We start from the raw sequence: 20,025 nt of genomic DNA, 5'->3' as shown, positions 1-20,025 counted from the left end.
CATCCTCAGTATGACACCCCTTCAAATACTTAAAGAGGACTATCATATCACCCCTTGTCATGGTGTGGCCAGCAATGCGGAGGAGTTGACCAAGATATGGCTGGAGTGGAGTGTCTGCCTGCAAGCGAGACTGAATTGTGAGTGCCTAAATAGGCATACCAATAAAGCAATGCTCTGTCCTGGGGCAGGATTTGGGATTAAGGGGTAGTTTTCAGGAGGGGAGAATGAGCAGGGAAGTTGCAAATGGCCAGATAACCAGAGCAAACATGTGCAGACAAAGGAGTATCACTCTAAGATGTAAGGGTACTTGGTCTTCTGTCCATGTGTAAACAACAGATCTTATCCCCCACCATCAGGGATTATGCAGATTCCAATCTTGATCAATGCATCCTGTCTGCATGCTCTTGAACTTCCCCCAGGCTGAGTCTCCTGGGTCTCCTTATAGGATAAGGCCATCCCTCCAGGTTTCAATGTGTGTAGTTTCCAAGTGTTTTTCATTGCACAATGGGACCTTATTATCGGCTGGGGTTTGGTTCCAGGATCCCCTGTGGATAAAAAACAACAACTGTGGATGCTCACGTCCCATTAAATATAATGGCACAGAAAAATGGTGTCTCTTATATCAAATGGAAAATCAAGGTTTGCTATTTGGAATTTATACTTTCGTAAAAAAATATTTTCAAGCTGAAGATGCTTGAATCCATGGATAAAAATATATATATATATATCTGTGGATAAGGAGGGCCAACTCTATTCTATTTTTAAACAATTGATCTGTTTTAATTGTGCAACAGTTTAATTCTATTTCAATGGTCACTTTTGTAAGTTTTTAATTGTATGTTTTTAGTGTCCCAATTTTGGGAGGAAGGTGGGATACAAATTAATATAATAAATACATTATATATATATATATATATATATATATATATATATATGCACGCGCACACACACACACACACACACACACACACGGTGAAGGATCTTAGCGCTTGGTGGTTTCCAGGCCTTTCACCATACACAGACATACAAACATGTGCGTGTGTGTATGGTGAAGGGTCTTAGAGCCTGGGGATTTCCAGATCCCTCATCATACACACACATACACAGACGCATGTGTGTATGTGTGTGTATCGTTAGATATATACACAGAGATATATATGCACATACAGATATGTGTATATATGTGTGCATGTGTGTGTTGTTGGAAAAGACAATAATGTTAGGAAAGGTGGAGGGAAGTAGAAAGAGAGGAAGGCCACATGCCATATGGATAGTCTTTATTAAAGAGACCATGAATATGAGTTTGCCGGAGCTGGGCAGTGCAAGAGAGGATGTAGGGGCTGGAAATGTCTTATCCATAGGGTTGCCATGGGTTGAGATCGATGGCAAAGGCAGTTAACAACAACAAATACATATATGGGTAAGGGTCTTAAGGGTTTCCAGGTCCTTCACCATACACACACATAAACACACACGTGTGTGTGTGTGTGTGTGTGTGTGTGTGCGTGTGTGTATGTGTGTGTATGGGGAAGGGTCTTAGGGCTTGGTGGTTTCCAGGCCCTTCACTATACACACACACACACACACACATGGTGTGTGCCACAGGGTTCTGTCCTGGGCTCAGTGCTATTCACCATTTTTATCAATGGCTTGGATCTGCTTTTCAGATTTGCAGATAACACTGAAGTAGGAGGAGTAGCAGCCACACAGTGGGGAAAAATTCAACAGAAGCAATTGTCCTCAGTCAGTAAAACCCAGGTTCATGTTCCTGAGTGGGGTTGGAAAAGGTCTACATGAAAGTCTGGAGAGCTGCAGCTGGTGGGAACAGAATGGGGGTAAAAAATTTAATGAATGTGTCATTTCAACCTGAAGAAATGTAAGGTACTGCACTTAGGGTGGAAAACTCAAATGCATACATATAGGATGGGGGACACCTGGCTTAAGGAGACTTATACGTGTGAAAGGGATCTAGGAGTCCAAGTAGATCACAAGTTGAACATGAGTCGACAGTGTGATGCGGCAGCTAAAAAGGCCAATGCTATTTTAGGCTGCATCAAGAGAAGTAATATTGCCATTCTATTCTGCTTTGGTCAGGCCCCACCTGGAATAAGACTGTGTCCAGTTCTGGGCTCCACAATTCAAATTGGAGTGTGTCCAAAGGAGGGCCACCAAAATGGTGAAGGGTCTGGAAACCATGCCCTATGAGGAAAGAACTAGGGAGCTGGGGATGTTTAGCCTGGAATCCTTGAGTTGGAAGAGACTGCAAGGGCCATCCAGTCCAAGCCTATTCTGCCATGCAAGAACTCCCAGCTGAAGCATCCCCGACAGATGACCATCCAGCCTCTGCTTAAAGACCTCCAAAGAAGGAGACTCTACTACACTCCGAAGGAATATCTTCCATTGTCGAAGACTATCAAGAAGTTCCTCCTAATGTTGAGGTGGAATCTCTTTTCCTGGAGCTTGCATCCATTGTTCCGTTGTGTCTTAGTCTCTGCAGCATCAGAAAACAAGGTTAAGAGGGGATATGATAGCTCTGTTTAAATATTTGAAGGGATGTCATATCTTAAGAGGTGACATGAACATCCTGTTTAAATAGGCAAAAGGGTGTCATATTGTAGATGGAGCAAGCTTGTTTTCAGCTGCTCCAGAGACTAGGACTAATAGCAATTGATTCAAACTACAGGAAGAGAGATTTCAGCTCATCATTAGGAGGAACCTCCTGACTGTAGGTAAGGGCTGTTTGACAGTGGAACACATTACTCTCTTGGAGGGTGGTGGGTTTTCCCTCCTTGGAGGTCTTTAAGCAGAGGCTCTAGGATTCTATGATTTTACACACATGTATATATGTGCCTGTGTGTGTGTATGGTGAAGGGTGTCAGGGCTTGGGGTTTTCCCAACACTTCACCATATACATACATGCATTTATATGGCTGTGTGTGTGTGTGTGGTGAAGGGAGCTAGGGTTTGGTTTTCTGGCCTTTCACCATACACATACATACATGTATACATATGTATATTCATACACACACACACAAACATACATGTGGGTGTATATATATATATGGTGAAGGGACCTAGGGCTTAGGGGTTTCCCCACCTTTCACCATACACATTCATGTATATTTGTGTGTGTGTGTGTATATATATATATGCATACACACACATACACACGTTTATATATATGTGTGTGTGTGGGGGGGTGAAGGGTCTTAGGGCTTGGGGGTTTCCCGACCCTTCACCATACAGAGACACACACCCAGGACACATTGTATTGTGTCCCCCCGCCAACGTTGTGAGCCGGCCTGAGTCCCACTTTGGGGAGAAGGGCGGGATATAAATCCATGATGATGATGATGATGATGATCGCAATGCCTGCCTTCCTCCCTCCCTCCTGGCTCTCGGTTGCAGCCTGGCTTCTTCCCATTGGAACTCCCTCCCAGCGCAGAGAGCGAGCGAGAGGGAAGGCGGGCAGGAGCGGTGCCTGGGCATCCTCTGAGCCAGGAGGCCAAGGCAAGGCAAGGCAAGGGAGAGGCTGGGTCCAGCTGGGGGCCCCCGCGTGGCCTGGGCTCCGGGCCAAAGGATGCGGAGGAGCCATGGGCCAGGCTTGCGGACACTCCATCCTCTGCCGGAGCCAGCAGTACCAGCCGGGCAGCAACGCCAACAGCGCCAGCAACGCCTCTGACCCCCGGTGAGTGAGTCCCTCCTCGGCTGCTGCTCTTGGGCCTCCAGGAGTTGGGAGGCAGGAGGAGCCCCAGCAGCTCCAAGAGGGAGGCTCTAGGCTTGCGATGGAGAGAGGGAGGGATGGAGGACAAAGGAGAAATGCCTGGACCAAGAGAGAGAGAGAGTTGGGCTGGGAAGGAGGGGGCAGGGAAGAACAAAAGGAGCCCAGATCCCTTTCTTTTCTTTTCTTGCAAGGGAAGCGATGGAGGAGAAAGGGGAGGAGGGGATGGAAGGAAGGAGAGAGCAGAAAGGAGGGAAGGGGAGAAAGTTCAGAAGGAGAGGGAGAGCGAAGGCGCCGGGCGGCTGGTCTGGGCTGGGACCCCCCCTCTAAAAAAAAGGGGGGGCAAGCGGTTGCCAAGGCGACGCCAGGGATGCGGCCGGAGGGAGCCCCGAGCATCCTTCCGGCGGAGAGCCTGCGCTGAAGGGGGCCTGGTCCTTGGCTCTCGCTCTCCAGGGTCCTGAAAGAAAGAGAGAGAGAGAGAGAGAGAGAGAGAGGTCCTGAGCTCCGGCCGAAAGGAAGGAAGGACGAAGGCTGCCGAAGGGGAGGGACAAGGGGGGGGGGCGGGAGCCTCCTTGGGAAGGGAAGGAAGGAACGAAGAAAAGAAAGGAAGAAAGAAACAAAGAAGAAAGGAAGAAGGGAGGGAGGGGGGAGAGAGGAAAGGAAACAAGGAGGAAGGAGGGAAGAAGAAGGCAGGGAAGAAAGGAAGGAAAGAAAGAAGGAAGGAAGAAAGGGAGGGGGAGAAGAAAAAAGAAAGAAAGGAGGAAGGGAGTGAGAAAGGGAAGAAAGAAAGGGAGGAAGGAAAGTAAAAAGGAGTGGGAAGGAGAGAGGGAAGGAAGAAAGGAAGAGACGAAGAAGGGAGGGACGGAGGGAGGGAGACAGGGAGGAAAGGAGGAAGGTAGGGACAGAAGAAGGAAGGAAAGAAGGAAAGTAGAGCAGAAGGAAGGGAGGGATAGAGAGAAGGAAGGAAGGAAGGGCTCTCTGCTTGCTTTGCTGGAGTAACTTTGCCAGGAAGCCAACTCCCAGAGCCGCCATCTGGCCAAGCAGCTGTGCCTCCCTTAGGTCCCTCATTCCTCCCTGCTTGGCTTGGTGCTCATGGCCCTCTTCCTTTTGTTGCTAACTGTTTTGCCTGAATGGATGCAGGTGGTGCAGGAGATCAGGGCGAAAAAGACACCCAGCTGAATGGCTTGGCTGGGTTCTGGCATTTGTTTTCATCTGGGTATATCCCTGGGAGTGAATAGGAACCTGGAAAAGAGGACGCTGGAAACGTCACCTGCCTTTGTCCCTTTGACACAGGAAAATGCAATTCCAAAAGTTTGGATGAGGCTTGAGACTCCTGGGGAGAGTGAGGTGTGGGTTGTGGAAGGGATAGTGTGTATTTCATGGAGGTGAGTGGGGTTTTTCCTTCCACACTCGCCAGAATACAGTTGTCCTCTCTTTGGCTGCATCCACACTGGAGAAATAACTCGGTTTAGCACTGCTTTTCAGAATCCTGGCTCAAGGCTGTGGAATTCTGGGAGTTGGAGTTTGTTGTGGGGCCCAGAGCGGAGCTCTGCAAATTCCAACTCCCAGAATTCCATAGCATTGAGCCAGAAAAGAGTTAAAGTGGTGCCAAACCAAGTTAGTTCTCCAGTGTGGATGCAGCCCTAGATAATGCCCACAGATGCTTACAAGAAAAATGGTAGAATGCAGAGGCATCGCAATGTGAGTCTGGAAAATCTGTACACAATGGGAGCTTACTAACTGGGTGAAAGAACATGCAGCATGTGCTTTTGTAGACTCAGGTTCTCTTCTTATAATAATATTTTATTTGTATATTCTTCATATGCATAGAGTGAACTGGTTCCCAGGACCTTTCTGGATGTATGAATAGGCACTGCAATGCGAAACCTGTTGTGGATATGACAGAGGTGACATGTTCAATATTAAGTATTGCTCTGCAGGGACAAAGGCAGGAGGAAAGATGCTGCCTAAGGCCAGGGTGGTTGGGTGACCATGCGAATGGTGGAGGGGAGTTTGGAGAGTGGTCTGTGCAGGCTGAGAACCAGAAAGAAGATGTAATAAGCTGTCCATGTGCATCCATATGCGGCTGGGGTATGTGCCGGTGTTATAAGTGTTGGAGGTCTTCTTTGGAAATCTTTAAGCAGATGCTGGATGGCCATCTGTCAATGGAGATGCATTGATTGAGAGTTCCTGCATGGCAGAATAGGGTTGGACTGTATGGCCCTTGTGGTCTCTTCCACTCTATGATTCTATGATATGTCTAGTGTACCAGGATGCCCAGATGGATCTGGCAGCTCATTGCATTGTCATTCCCCCCCTAACAAACTTTTTATCCCTTTGTCCAAAGCAGTGAAAGGGTAGTGGCCAGCATTTTGTGGCATTAGGTGTACTGTTGCCGTATTAATTTTGTCCTGTGTGTGTGAACATGGAATGAGACCAAGCTGTTTCATTTTTACGGAGGCCACGCAGTGTGTGCCAAAGCACATGGTTTTTCAGATAGTAAGGAGTGACATCACTTTGACAGGGCAAGCTAGTGCTTCATAAAGCGGTGGAAAGAAAACTGAAAATGTTAATGCTGCCCAGTGCAGCGTACCAAGAAATTGCCTTCCCTGTAGCAACGTCGGCAGATTCTGGGAATGGATGCTTTCATGGTTGTCTGTCATCTAATTTTGTGGTCTGAAGTGCAATGTGAAAAGTGCAAAGATGTCTGCATGTTGTGGGTTTGTGTTAGAGTAGCAACAAACACCCAGACTGTACAATGTCTCAGCATGATTCAAATGCATTGGTGCCACAGCCCAGGGGTAGACAGTCTCCACCCATCCAAAAATGGCAAAACATGGAGGTGTTAGGTCAGATAAGTAGCAGGACTATGCCCAGGCCTAAACAAGAAGAAAGACAATTTTTGCAGCACTGGAGCCATGAGATGGGAGTATCCAGACTCCAAAAGAACCAGTTACCAAGGCTCACTAGATGCTGAATGGGATTTCATATTGAGGAAGGAGCAAGCTTGTTTTCTTCTCCTCCAGAGAATAGGAGATGGAGCAATGGATGCAAACTCCAGGAAAAGAGAGTCCACCTCAAAATTAGGAGGAACTTCCTGAGAGTAAGGGCTGTTCAACAGTAGAACAGACTCCTTCCTTGGAGTGCAGTAGAGTCTCCTTCTTTGGAGATCTTTAAACAGAGGCTGGATGGCCATCTGTTGGGGATGCTTTGACTGAGAGTTCCTGCATGGCAGAATGGGATTGGACTGGATGGCCCTTGCAGTCTCTATTATTCCATGATTCTATAATGTTATGAAATCCATCAGCATTCCTGCCTGATTTCAGACTGAGCCAACATGTGAGTGCCAAGGCAGGCTTCTTATAGTCTTGAGAAAGTTGGGTGGATTTCACAGTAATCCAAGAAACAATGGGATTCCTACCTGGTTGATGCTCTTAACTCCAGTATTACAAATCATGTGTGTGAAAGTACAGTGGGGGCTAGCAGAAAGAGCAAATGCACACAGCAGGGGATTGAGAAGCAGCAATATTCACAGCCATACAGTCCTTTTTCTGGGTCCTTTCCACATGTTCTTAGGTCTGTGACCAGTTAGATGTTCACTTAAAGGTAATTTGATTTTTCCAGGTTTCTGCTTATGGCCGCTCTTGTAACTGCTATGGTAATAAAATATAACAAAATATATGTACCCCAAAATAATGCAGGGCATGCAAGGAATGGTAACGCTACTTATTCTTCTGCTGAATGGTGAACCAACATTGTGTAAAATTAAATGGCTCTCCTCTAGGTAGGACTAAGATTAGGGTTTAGGCCTGTGTCTAAACAAAGCTGGTTCTTGTATTGGTTTCCAGGCCTTTGGTCATCTCAGTGGCCCTTCTTTGGATGCGTTCCAGCTTGACCATATCCTTCTTGAATCCTATGCCCAGAAATGGACACAGAATTCCAGACCAAAGCACCATACAGTGGGACTATCCCTTCCCTAGATCTGGACACTAGACTCGGACTACTCCTCTTCTTGATCAGGACATCTTTCTTGATCTCCAGGGAATCTTTGGAGATTGCAAAAGTGGGGTTCAAGAGCCATGTGGAACTGACAGTCCAAGCTTTTCCCATACCTGGAGTAGAAGATGTCCGAGTAAGAACACCTGTGAAAGTGGGATGCTGGCATATCAGTTCACATAGCATCATAAAAGCAATGTAATATCAAGGCAGTTAATCCTCCCTTTATATGGCACAGAGGTATACGGAATGCAAGCAATTACACTCCGTAAATGAGCTGCAGGGCTCACAAAACCCCAAAACTGAATGGCTGCCTTTTCGGGACAGAACAAAGCCAGTTTAGGCTTGACTGAGCTCCTGAGATTGTGAATAAACCGCAAGGTAAATGTAGCACTACTAATGGAGGAACACTCCCCGGACTCTTAAAAACCCACCTTCCAACATCGCTACACAGTTATTGCCCAGGGTCTGAACTGGAGAGAGGTGAGCATTGAAGAACAGAGTCTGCAAGAATGCAACCACAGAGTCATAAAATCCTAGGAGCGGAAGGGATCTGGAGGATAATCTAGTCCAGCCCTTTGCCAGCACAGAAACAAATAGTTAAAGCACACCTGAGAGGCAGACTGTCCAATCTCTGCTTAAAAACATTCACTGAAGGAGAGAGTCTATCATCTTCAGAGGAAATCCATTCTACTGTCTTCCTAGTGCTTAGCCAGAATGTCCTTTCTAATCATATGAATCCATTCTGTAGCCACATTGCAGAATTAATGCTGTTTGACACAGCTTTAGCTGTCAAGGCTCCATGCTATGGAATGAGATTTATAGTTTGTTGTGGGACGGAAGGCTAAATATCACACAAAAAATACAAATCCCAGAATTCCATAGCATGTCAAAGCTGTTTCAAACTGCATTTATTCTGCAGTGCAGATGCAGCCTAGGATAGCCCCTTTCTCTGGTCTCCCTGCACTGGCAAGAAAAGACCTTCTTATATACCCAAACCATTGACTATTAACTAGCCTTTGCAAAAGGTCTTATAATTACACTGTGCTTTATTTTTATCATTATATTTTAACTGCTTTTTAAACTGTTTTAAATTAACATGTTTTTTTTAAATATGGTTGTTTATTTCACTGCGTTTTAACTGTTGTATTATCCATTGCTTTAACGTTTTTGTGGTTTCAACTTACATTGTGAGCAGCGTTGGGTCTCAAGCCAGGATAATGGTGGTAAATTAGTTAATTAAATCATAGAACCATAGAATCAGAGTTGGAAGAGACCCCCAAAAGGGCCATCCAGTCCAACCCATTCTGCCACGCAGGAACTCTCAATCAAAGCATACCCAACAAATGGCCATCCAGAATCTGTTTAAAGACCTTCAAAGAAGGAGGCTCCATCTCTCCCAGAGGGAATGTCTTCTACTGTCGAACATCTCTTACTGTCAGGAAGTTCCTCCTAACGTTGAGTTGGAATCCCTTTTCCTGGAGCTTGCATCCATTGTTCCATGTTCTGGTCTCTGGAGCAGCAGAAAACAAGCTTGCTCCCTCCTCAAGGTAACATCCCTTCAAATATTTAAACAGGGCTATCATATAACCTCTTAACCATCTCTTTTCCAAACTAAACATACCCAGCTCCCTAAGTTGTTCCTCATAGGGCTTCATGGTTTCCAGGCCTTTCACCATTTTGGTGACCCTCCTTTGGACACGCTCCAATTTGCCAACATCCTTTTTGAATTGTGGTGCCCAGAACTGGACACAGTATTATTTCTGGTGAAGACTGACCAGAGCAGAATAGAGTGGCACTATGACTTCCCTTGATCCAGACACTATACTTCTATTGAAGCAGGCTAAAATCGCATTGGCCTTTTTAGTTGTCGCATCACACTGTTGACTCATGTTCAACTTGTGGTCTACTTGGACTCTTTTAAATCCCTGTCACACAGCTTTCAAGTAAATCTTTTCCAGCCCAACTCAGGAACATGAACCTGGGTTTTACTGATTGAAGACAACTGTATCTGTTGAATTTCCCCCCACTGTTTGGCTGTTAAAGGCACAGGAGCCTTCTCTAGAGAAAATAAAGGTGCTTTGACACTGAAAATAAAGCAGTTTGACACTACTTTAAGTGCCTTAGCTACATCCTATGAAATCCTGGGCTATGTCGTTTTACACAGTTTTTAGCCTCCTCTGCCAAAGAGTGCTGGTGCCTCACAAAACTAGGGACAGCCCTGGTTAGGATGTGGATGGGAGACCATCTATATATCCCAGTTGCTGCAGGCAATATTTCAGAGGAAGGAACTGGCAAAAGCACCTCTGAGCATTCCTTGCCTAAGAAAACCCTACAAAATTCATGGGGTTGCCATAGGTCAACAGGCAACTTCAAGGCGTACATACACACAATGTGGCACAGGGCCTAAATACCTTCAAGGTTGATCTTGGAAGCTAAGAAGGTCATCCTTGGTTAGTCCATGGATGGGAGACCATCATTGAAGACCAGGTGCTGTAGAGTCTATTTCAGAGGAAGGAATGGGCAAAACCACTTCTGAGGATTCCTTGCCTAAGAATATAAATGAGTCCCATTTTGGGGGAAAGGTGAGATATAGATCCCATAAATAAATACCCTACAAAATACATGAGGTTGCCGTAGGTCAACAGGCAATGTGAGGGTGCATACACACACAATATAACACAGGGCCAAAAGGCCCCAGATCCCAGCTGATCAGAAGCTAAGCAGGGTCAGCCCCGGTTACTGCTTGGATAGGAGACCACCAAACAATACCAGGTGCTGTAGGCTGTAGTTTGGAGGAAGGAACTAGCAAAACCACATCTGAAGATTCCTTGCCTAAGAAAACCCTGTGAAATTCACCATAAGTTAACTGGCAACTTGAAGACACACACACACACACACGAGCCAAAACCTCAGTGGCAGGGTAACCAGATGTCCTCCTTTTCAGGACATATGCCATACATATCAGCCTTCTGTCCAAGAGGAATTTGAAAATGTCCTCCATTTTGGGCATGGGTAAGAAGCATGTATTTACATTTATATGAGCGTTTTCAGCTGTTGTTTGGTAATGCCCTACATTTTTCTACATTGTGCGGTGCCTTGTTCTCCTTCGCATTTGTGACATCTGATTGCCCTGCTCAGTGTATCCTAAGATTCCTAACTACAAGACAGGAGATCTTGAAGATGCCAGCCACAGATGCTGGTGAAATGTCAGGAACAAACTCGTCTAGAACGTGGCCACATAGTCCGGAAAACCCACAAAAAAACTATAGCTCTGAGGGTCTTTCCCATCCTATGTTTTCCTTTGCTGGGAGGAAAGAGTTTCAAGTGGCTGAGAAAGACCTATTGTATTCAAAAGCCCAGATTGTGTGAAAGGAGGAGAGAGATTGGCTGCAGCCACCTGGCTTGGCAGAGAAGGCAGAGCATGAAGGGAGCTCTGTGTTGTTATTTGGTCCAGATCGGGAGCATAACTGCTGGCTTTCTCCTCACTCACCAGAACAGAAGCTTGCCTCATTGAGGTGGGAGGGTGTTTGGGTTGTTTGTTGGCCGTTTCCTAAATTGTTCCCTTTGTGGCATTGTTTTCCGAGTGGATGTCACGACGCTGAGTGATAGATGGAGTGGTGGTGGCCGTAGCAGAAGCCAAGCAAGAGCAATGCTCTGTTCATAGAATCCTAGAATGGGAAGAGTCCCAAGGGCGATCCAGCCCAACCCCCTTTTGCCATGCAAGAAGACCCAGTCAAAGCTATCCCAATGGTGGCCATCCAGCCTCTGTTTATAAACCTCCAACGAAGGAGACCCCACCACACTCCAAAGCAGCAGCACCTTCTGCTGTTGAATGGTTCTTACCCCAGAAAGTTCTTCCTAATGTTTCAGTGGAATCTCTTTTCCTGGGGCTCGCATCCATAGTTCCAGGTCCTTGAGTCCCTGTATTGGGAGGAAGCCATGATATAAATAAACATAATAATAGTTTTTTGTGGGGTTTTCGGGCTGTTTGGCCATGTTCTAGAAGAGTTTATTCCTGATGTTTCACCACCATTTGTGGCTGGCATCTTCTTTTACACCTGAAACAGAGGAGCTGTGAAATCTAGAAGTCAGTGGGCAACTGCGCAGGTGAATGGCAAGGAAGTTGCATGCTGAAAACATCACTTTGGGTGACATCAAGCTGATGATCCAACCTTCCATGCGCCTTCCAGCATTCGCCCAGAGTCACTGACCCCAAACTGAATCACACATAGTGACTCAGCACCGTGCCAGGACATTAAACAGCCATTGCCAAGGCATTGTGAGACTCACCCAGACATGGAAACTGCCCCAGCCTCTCCTAGGAAATTTGCCTCAGTTTCAGTACAGCTCAGAAATCCATGCCTTAAATTTGGGGTGTAGTGGGATCTTGTAGCACCTTTGAGACTCACAGAACGAAAGACGTTGGCAGCATGAGCTTTCCTAGTTTTAAGCCTACAAAAGCCCCTGCTGCCAACTTCTTTCATTCAGTGAGTCTCAAAGGTGCTACAAGATCTCTCTGCATACTGATTCCACAGACTAAGATGGCTATATCTTTGAATTAAATTTGGACAGCATAATCTCACCTCTGCGTTGTCCCTCATCTCTCCAGTAGATGTGAACTAAGTGGCTTTTGGAAAGGATGTGCCTGATATTCTTCTGTGCCTTTCTTCAGAGTTCACAGGCAGAATCTTTACATTCACAGTGACATTTGCTTGTGATATTCCAAACATTTCTAGCCAAAAGAAGCTACCCCAAGATATTGGCGTCAGTCCTGTTGTTAGTCTCAACCAGAATCGAGCTGTTCAGTCCTCTGGATTTACCACTGTGTTGATTGACCATCCAAGAACTGATTCAGTGAATCTATTCTACTTGGGATGAAGCAAAAGTATTCCCGCAATGCAGTTGCACATTCTAGGATGCTGCATAATTATTTCTTTGTCCCTTTGGTGTCCCCCTTGATTCTCTGGAATTGCAGACATTGGTTGGTTGGTTGATTAAATTTATTCCCTGCCTTTCTCTTGAAAGGGGATCCAAAGGGGCCGAAAGTAATTTAAAACAAGATTAAGTTAAAATCTTCAACAGTTTTTATGGGTTTTTCAGGCAATGTGGTCGTGTTCTGAAAGAGCAGAAGTCTAAAATATATGGAGGACCAAAGTGTGGGAAACACTGAGCTAAACTATCCCTGGAACACAGCCACATGGCCAGGAAAACCCACAAAAAACTACGGGTGCCAGCTGTGAAAGCCTTTGATTTCACATTAAAATCTTCTTTTAGGAAAGTTAAAAAAACAAATTAAATAACAGCATTATTTTTTAAAACCATGGTTAAAAACAGTTAGAGACCCATTTAAAACATTGTTGTTTTTCAACTGCGGTCAAGTCGGCGTTGAACTCTAAGACTTCACACACAAGTGACTGCGACAGGATTTACAATCCAAAAGCCTGCTGGAATTATCTCCCGCTGAGAAAAGAGAGCAGGGAGGGAGCCAGTGGGCCTTCTTGGGGAAGGGAGTTCCACGGGTGTGCTTTGACTGAGAGTTCCTGATGGCAGAATGGGGCTGGACTGGATGGCCCTTGGGGTCTTTTCCAACTCTAGGACTCTAGCCTGGGAGCAGCCATGGGGAAGAAACAGCCCTTCTGCCTTATTTCCCATTGCACAAGGGGGCAAGAAAGAGCAGGCTTCTGGGCAGAGACATATATCAGCAGAATTGCTGGGGAACTGCTCCTTGAGTGAGTCATTCAACCTCTTCTGATTAAGACTAATCCACTGGATCCCAGCCGAGGGTTGAAGACATTTGCTCCCACTCCTTCTCTGGAAGCCTTTGCAACAATCCAGGGGCAGGGGCAGCATGATCTACTCATTTATTGATTGATTGGTTTTGCTTTCATTGAGAAGAACAGTTGAAGGAGCACTGAGCCTGGAGAAAAGAAGGCTGGGAAGTAATGTGGGATATTCTTCTTGTTGTTATTGTGTGTCTTTGTGTCATTTCCAACTGATGGAGACCCTAAGGCGAACCTGGTTAAAATAATGCAATAAAATCCTAGAGATCAGGAGGTTCTTCCTAATGGTCTCTTGACAAAGGGGAGACAAAGAGTTCTCCAAGGATTAGTTTCCAACTGTATTGTTGTTGTTGTGTGCCTTCAAGTTATTTCCGACCCATGGTGACCCAAAGCTGAACCTATCATGGAGTTTTCTTGGCAAGATTTGTTTGGAGGAGGTTTGCCATTGACTTCCCCTGAGGCTGAGAGAGTGTGACTTGCCCAACATCAGCCAGTGGGATTCCATGGCTGAGCTGGGAATTGAACCCTAGTCTCCACTATGCCATGTTATGGGATAGCCATCTTTAAATATCTGAAGGGATGTGAAGTAGAAGATTACAGGAGCTTGTTTTCTCTAGTCCCAAAGACTTCGGGTGCATCTGCATTGCAGAAATAACGCAGTTTGACAACACTTCAACTGTCATGGCTCCATCCTACAGAATTCTGGGACTTATAGTTTTGTGAGGCACCAACACTCTTTGGAAGAGAAGGCTAAAGACCTTGTAACACTCCAAATCCCAGGATTCCACAGCACCTAAAGTGGTGTCATACTACATTATTTCTACATTGTAGGATTTGCATGTACACTGCAGAATCAATGCTATTTGACACTGCTTTAACTGCCTTGGATCAATGCTATGGAATTCTGGGAACTATAGTTTTGTGAGACACTTAACCATCTCTAACAGAGAGCCCTGGCACCACAACAAACTACAAATCCCAGGATTCCACAGCATGGAGCCATGGCAGCTAAAGTGGTGTTAAACTGCATTAATTCTGCAGTGTGGCCTCAGCTTAGGACATGAGTAGATTCGTATAAGAAAGATTCTGGCTAAATGGAAGGCAATGCAATGAATTTCCTCTGAAGGTGATAGACTCTCTCCTTCAGTGAATGTTTTTAAGCAGAGATTGGACGGTCTGCCTCTCAGGTGTGCTTTAACTATTTGTTTCTGTGCTGGCAAAGGGCTGGACTAGATTATCCTCCAGATCCCTTCCGCTCCTAGGATTTTATGACTCTGTGGTTGCATTCTTGCAGACTCTGTTCTTCAATGCTCACCTCTCTCCAGTTCAGACCCTGGGCAATAACTGTGTAGCGATGTTGGAAGGTGGGTTTTTAAGAGTCCGGGGAGTGTTCCTCCATTAGTAGTGCTACATTTACCTTGCGGTTTATTCACAATCTCAGGAGCTCAGTCAAGCCTAAACTGGCTTTGTTCTGTCCCGAAAAGGCAGCCATTCAGTTTTGGGGTTTTGTGAGCCCTGCAGCTCATTTACGGAGTGTAATTGCTTGCATTCCGTATACCTCTGTGCCATATAAAGGGAGGATTAACTGCCTTGATATTACATTGCTTTTATGATGCTATGTGAACTGATATGCCAGCATCCCACTTTCACAGGTGTTCTTACTCGGACATCTTCTACTCCAGGTATGGGAAAAGCTTGGACTGTCAGTTCCACATGGCTCTTGAACCCCACTTTTGCAATCTCCAAAGATTCCCTGGAGATCAAGAAAGATGTCCAGATCAAGAAGAGGAGTAGTCCGAGTCTAGTGTCCAGATCTAGGGAAGGGATAGTCCCACTGTATGGTGCTTTGGTCTGGAATTCTGTGTCCATTTCTGGGCATAGGATTCAAGAAGGATATGGTCAAGCTGGAACGCATCCAAAGAAGGGCCACTGAGATGACCAAAGGCCTGGAAACCAATACAAGAGCCAGATTTGCCTAGTATTCTTGGTCCCTATTCTTAGTCCCACCTATAGCAGAGCCACTGAATTTTACACAACTGTTGGTTCACCATTCAACCAAAGAATAAGAGGGTCTACTCAAGTTGGGACAAACCAACAGGATTTCCCCCACAGTTGCGGGTGTTCAGGATAGTTAGCTAGATCTTGGTACATATTTGGAAGGAGTGCTGAAAGATCAATAGGGAAAGGTAGAGTTGGAGCAAGAGGAAGATCTGGGTCAATGGCATAGAGGTGGCTCAATGTGGGAACTTGGACAGGAGATCAGACTTCAGCAATTCATGGACCCTCGGTTGGTGGAACCAGTGCATTTTCAGCCAACAATAGGAACAAAAAACACCACCCAGAAGTCTACAAAAGTCCACAGCGTACAACAAGCCCCAGGGTTCTATAGCACTGAGACATAGCAGTTAAAGCAGTGTCAAACTGCATTATTTCTGCAGTGCAGATGCAGGCTCAGATCTGGAAAGATTTGGTCTTCTAGCCAAATCCCTAGTGATTCAGGAATTCGACTGCTATAGCATCCTCGATAGGCAGCCATCTAGCCTTAACTTAAAAGCTACCAACAAAGGACAGCCTGCCACTTTCCAAGACAGGTGGTTCTGTGGTCCATCAGCTTATCGGGTTGTGAGGTTCATCCAAATATTATGCTAGTTATATACTCAGCAATGCCGAGACACCATGACCAACCTCATGTGTCTGGAACTAGCCATGTTCTCTTGCTAGTTAGTTTAATTACTAGAATCTGCTATCCCACTATTTCATTCAGGAGTGATTTTGAAGAGTTCAAAACAACAGAAGCAATCACAACTGTGGAGATAGCAATCGATAAAAATGAACAAGCCAAACAAAACAGCAAGATCAAAAGGGCTGGGCCTTGATATTCCAATTTAACTCTGCTTCACCTCCCCTCCGCTTCTGGTTCTTGGCATCTGAGATGCATCTGAGAAACCTTGCCCTATGAAGAAAAACTCAGGGAGCTGGGGATGTTTAGCCTGGAGAAGAGAAGGTTAAGAGGTGATATGATAGCCCTGTTTAAATATTTGAAGGGATGCCATATTGAGGAGGGAGCAAGCTTGTTTTCTGCTGCTCCAGAGACTAGGACCCAGAGCAATGGATGGAAATTGCAGGAGGAGGAACTTCCTGAGAGTAAGGGCTGTTTGACAGTGGAATACACTTCTTCCTAGGAGTGTAGTGGAGTCTCCTTCCTTGGAGGTTTTTAAGCAGAGGATGCTTTGATTGTGAGTTCCTGCATGGCTGAATGGGGTTGTACTGGATGGTCCTTGTGGTGCCTTCCAGCTCTATGGTTCTATGTTTTTAGATTTAATTTGTGAGCTGCCTTGGGGGAGAAAGAAAGGATAGAAATCAAATTAATAACCACCACCACAACAACAATAATTTCATGGCATCATAGAATCATAGAGTTGGAAGATACCCCCAGGGCCATCTAATCCCCTTTCTGCCATGCAGGAAGACACAGTCCAAGCACCAGGATGAGGACTCAACCAGTGTCACCCCTTTTGTGAGATGCCACCCAGTGCCATCCACACCCCTTGCCCTCCCTAATGAAGCCAATGAACCAAACCAGGTTCACCCTCTTCCTTCATCCATACTCTGAAATCCTTAAATATGGTCTTAACTCTTGAAAGAGATCCTCTTTCTTTCTTTGGAAAAGAAAAACCTTCTTGGCTGTTATTCAGCCTCTTTTATTGAAACTCCTTGCAAGGGAGGCTCCGCTCTCTCTCCCTGGGGGGCTCTCGGGAGCCAGAACATAACTTAAGTCTGCCGTGTTGCAATTTAAACTGATTCTTCTTGACTTTCCCTCAGTTGCCATGGAGCGTGTTAGTGACACATGTTCATAAATGCACACACACTTACACACACAACACCCCCCACATGCAGCATTGTCCAAAATCTATAGAGCTGTGTTCTTGTTGCTTTGAAAGAACTCCAGAGGCTGTTAAATCTCAACAGAGCAATCATTCTCTGATCTGATGCTCTCTCGATGTGTTGGACTACAAACCCCATCATTCCCAGCTGGAAGAGCCACCAGTCACCATTGGTGTGGATGATGGGAGTCATAATCCAATTTATCCAGAGGGGATTAGACAGGAGGGAAGGAGTTGTAGCCAAGGAATAGGTAGAAGATATCACTTTTTTGCACTACATCTCCCCAAATCCCTCAGCCAGTATGATCACAGGCCTTCCTTGCCACCTTGAGAATTAGTGGGTGTTTTAGTAAAAAAAGGAGTTAAAAGGGGGAAGAAAAAGGATTTCCCCCGATCTAGAAAGGTGAAGATGTTGATCCTCTAGTAGTTTTGGGACTACAACTACCATCGGTCTCAGCCAGCAGGACCAATATTGAGGGATGCTGGGTGTCATAGTCAGTCAACATTTGGAGAGGTGCACATTGTCCAGCAAAATATACTTATTTTGAGTGTGCATAGGTGTGTCAGAGTGCTGTTAAAAAGCATGAGAACCAAGTCAGTCCAAAAAGAAGTAAGACCAAGGAATCCCACGCCATCCCAAAGACATGTTTCACCACTAATGGTCCCTTGGAGCAGAGCTGTTCTCTCTTGTCCTTTCATTAAGTGATACATTAATTGGGTAATTAAAATTATTTATATCAATTAGGCTTGCCACCTGTTCCTGGTTTCCTAGGCTGGCTCTTTATTTTGTCCTAGAGATTTTAGCATGTCTCAACAGAGGAAACAGAGCCCAATGAAGAAGGACTTAGGGAGCTGGGTGTGTTTGGCTTGGAGAAGAGAAGACTGAGATGGAATATGGCAGAGCCATCTTTAAATATTTGAATGGATCTCATGTGCAGAAGATGGAGCCAGCTTGATTTCTGCTGTTCCAGAGGCTAGGATATAAAACCAATGGATTCGAATGACAGAGGCTGGATAGGCATCTTTCCAGAGTGCTTTAGTTGTGTATTCTTGCATGGCAGGAGGTTGGATGAGGTAGTCCTTGTGCTCCCTTTCAGCACTGAATTTCTATGGCCTCATTCCCACTACTTTTTAAATCAGATGGTGAATCCGAATCGCTGAAGCGATTCTGAGAGGGGGGGCCATGCGCTAGACCCATTTAACCCACTTCTTTTTGATGCTGATTTTTCCCTGTTTCTTTTTCAATAAATCGAATCTGCGCAAGTGAGAACCACACGTGGATCGGACTCAATTCAAATTTCCTTTTTGGTCAGCTGGAACCGAATCAATTTGAATCTATTCATTTGTGAATGGGAACCACAAGTGGATTATTTTAGAGGGAAAAATGCAATTGGGGCAAATGTAGTGGGAACCACACTCCACTGTTGAATCAATCCATTGATTCGGATTGCACACTGATTTATTTGTAAGAGAAAATGGGGCCTATGATTTCTTGAAAGAGGGTAGCTCTTTTCCAAGGAATATGGGGCTCATTGTATTTATGAGTCCCCAATGCTCTTGTGACACAAGATACAGAGAAAGCTTTGCACCAGAGTGCATTTGAACATTAGGTTTTTGCAGCCACTATTCTGTCTGGAAATGGACCGGTAGCCAGTGGATTTGGTCTGGAAAAAGATCAGTAGCCAGTCAAATTGTTAACTCATGAGAGTTATGTGTTTCTATTACCAGCCTTGCTGCAGCATTTTGGACCTGTTGCAGTTTCCAAGCAGTCTTCAAAAGCAGGTGTATTGTTATTATCATTATTGCTGCCGTTGTTGTTGTTGTTGTTGTTGTTGGGTGGCTTCAAGTTCTTTCCAACTTTCGGCAAATTCCAAGGCAAACCTATCACGGGGTCTTCGTGGCATGTTTCTTCAGAGTGGGATTGCTATTGCCTTCCCCTGAGGCTGAGAGAGTGTCATTTGCCCAAGGTCATGGCCCAGCCAGGGTTCGAACTCTGGGCTCCAGAGCCATAGTCCAACATTCAAACCGCTGCACCTTGCTGGCTGTCAGGGTGTGTTACAGCAATCCAAATGGGATGCAATGAAGGCATGTGTCACTATAGCTATATCTGACTTCAAGAGAAATGGGTGCAGCTGGTGCACTAGTTTTAACTCTGCAGATGCACTCCTCAATCCTGCTGAAACCTGGGCATCCAGGCTCAGATCCGGGTCCAAGAGTATTCCCAAGTGCATTTCTGAGGAAAAGACCTTAGAAAGCTGGGCCAAGCCTAACAAAATGAATTGCAAGAGGGAAAAATGTAAGATACTACACTTGGGAAGTAAAAATGAAATGCACAGATATAGGATGGGGGACACCTGGCTTGATGGCAGTACATGCAAAAGGGATCTAGGAGGACCAGAAGCTAAACATGAGTCAGCAATGTGATGCGGCAGCTAAGAAAGTCAATACGATCCTAGGCTGCATCATGACGGGTTTAGTATCTAGAGTGATGGAAATAATAATACACCTCTATTCTGTGCTGGTCAGAACTCAGCTAGAATATTGTGTCCAGTTTTGGGTACCTCAATTCAAGAAGGATATGGAAAGTGGAGAGTGTCCAGAGGAGGGTGACTAAAATGGTGAAGGGTCTGGAAACCACCAA

At 45.5% G+C, this 20,025-nt stretch overlaps 1 protein-coding gene across 1 annotated transcript in view; it reads left to right on the top strand.

Annotated features, from left to right (window-relative positions):
* Window positions 1-3,448: 3,448 nt before the first annotated feature.
* LOC149320196 (cGMP-dependent 3',5'-cyclic phosphodiesterase-like) overlaps window positions 3,449-20,025 on the top strand; it is a 396,832-nt gene continuing 380,255 nt past the window's right edge. The window contains exon 1 of the mRNA XM_089513124.1: window positions 3,449-3,688. Within this exon, the coding sequence (XP_089369250.1) occupies window positions 3,594-3,688 (95 nt within the window). The 5' untranslated portion in view covers window positions 3,449-3,593. The remainder of the gene's footprint in view (window positions 3,689-20,025) is intronic.

This window comes from Sceloporus occidentalis, unplaced genomic scaffold (genome assembly GCF_023333645.1).
Source record: "Sceloporus occidentalis isolate IW3139 unplaced genomic scaffold, rSceOcc1.0.p SCAF_2, whole genome shotgun sequence".
NCBI classification, from domain to species: Eukaryota; Metazoa; Chordata; class Lepidosauria; order Squamata; family Phrynosomatidae; genus Sceloporus; species Sceloporus occidentalis.
The sequence above is the reverse complement of the archived record's forward strand: the minus strand, read 5'-3'. Positions and strand labels throughout refer to the sequence as shown.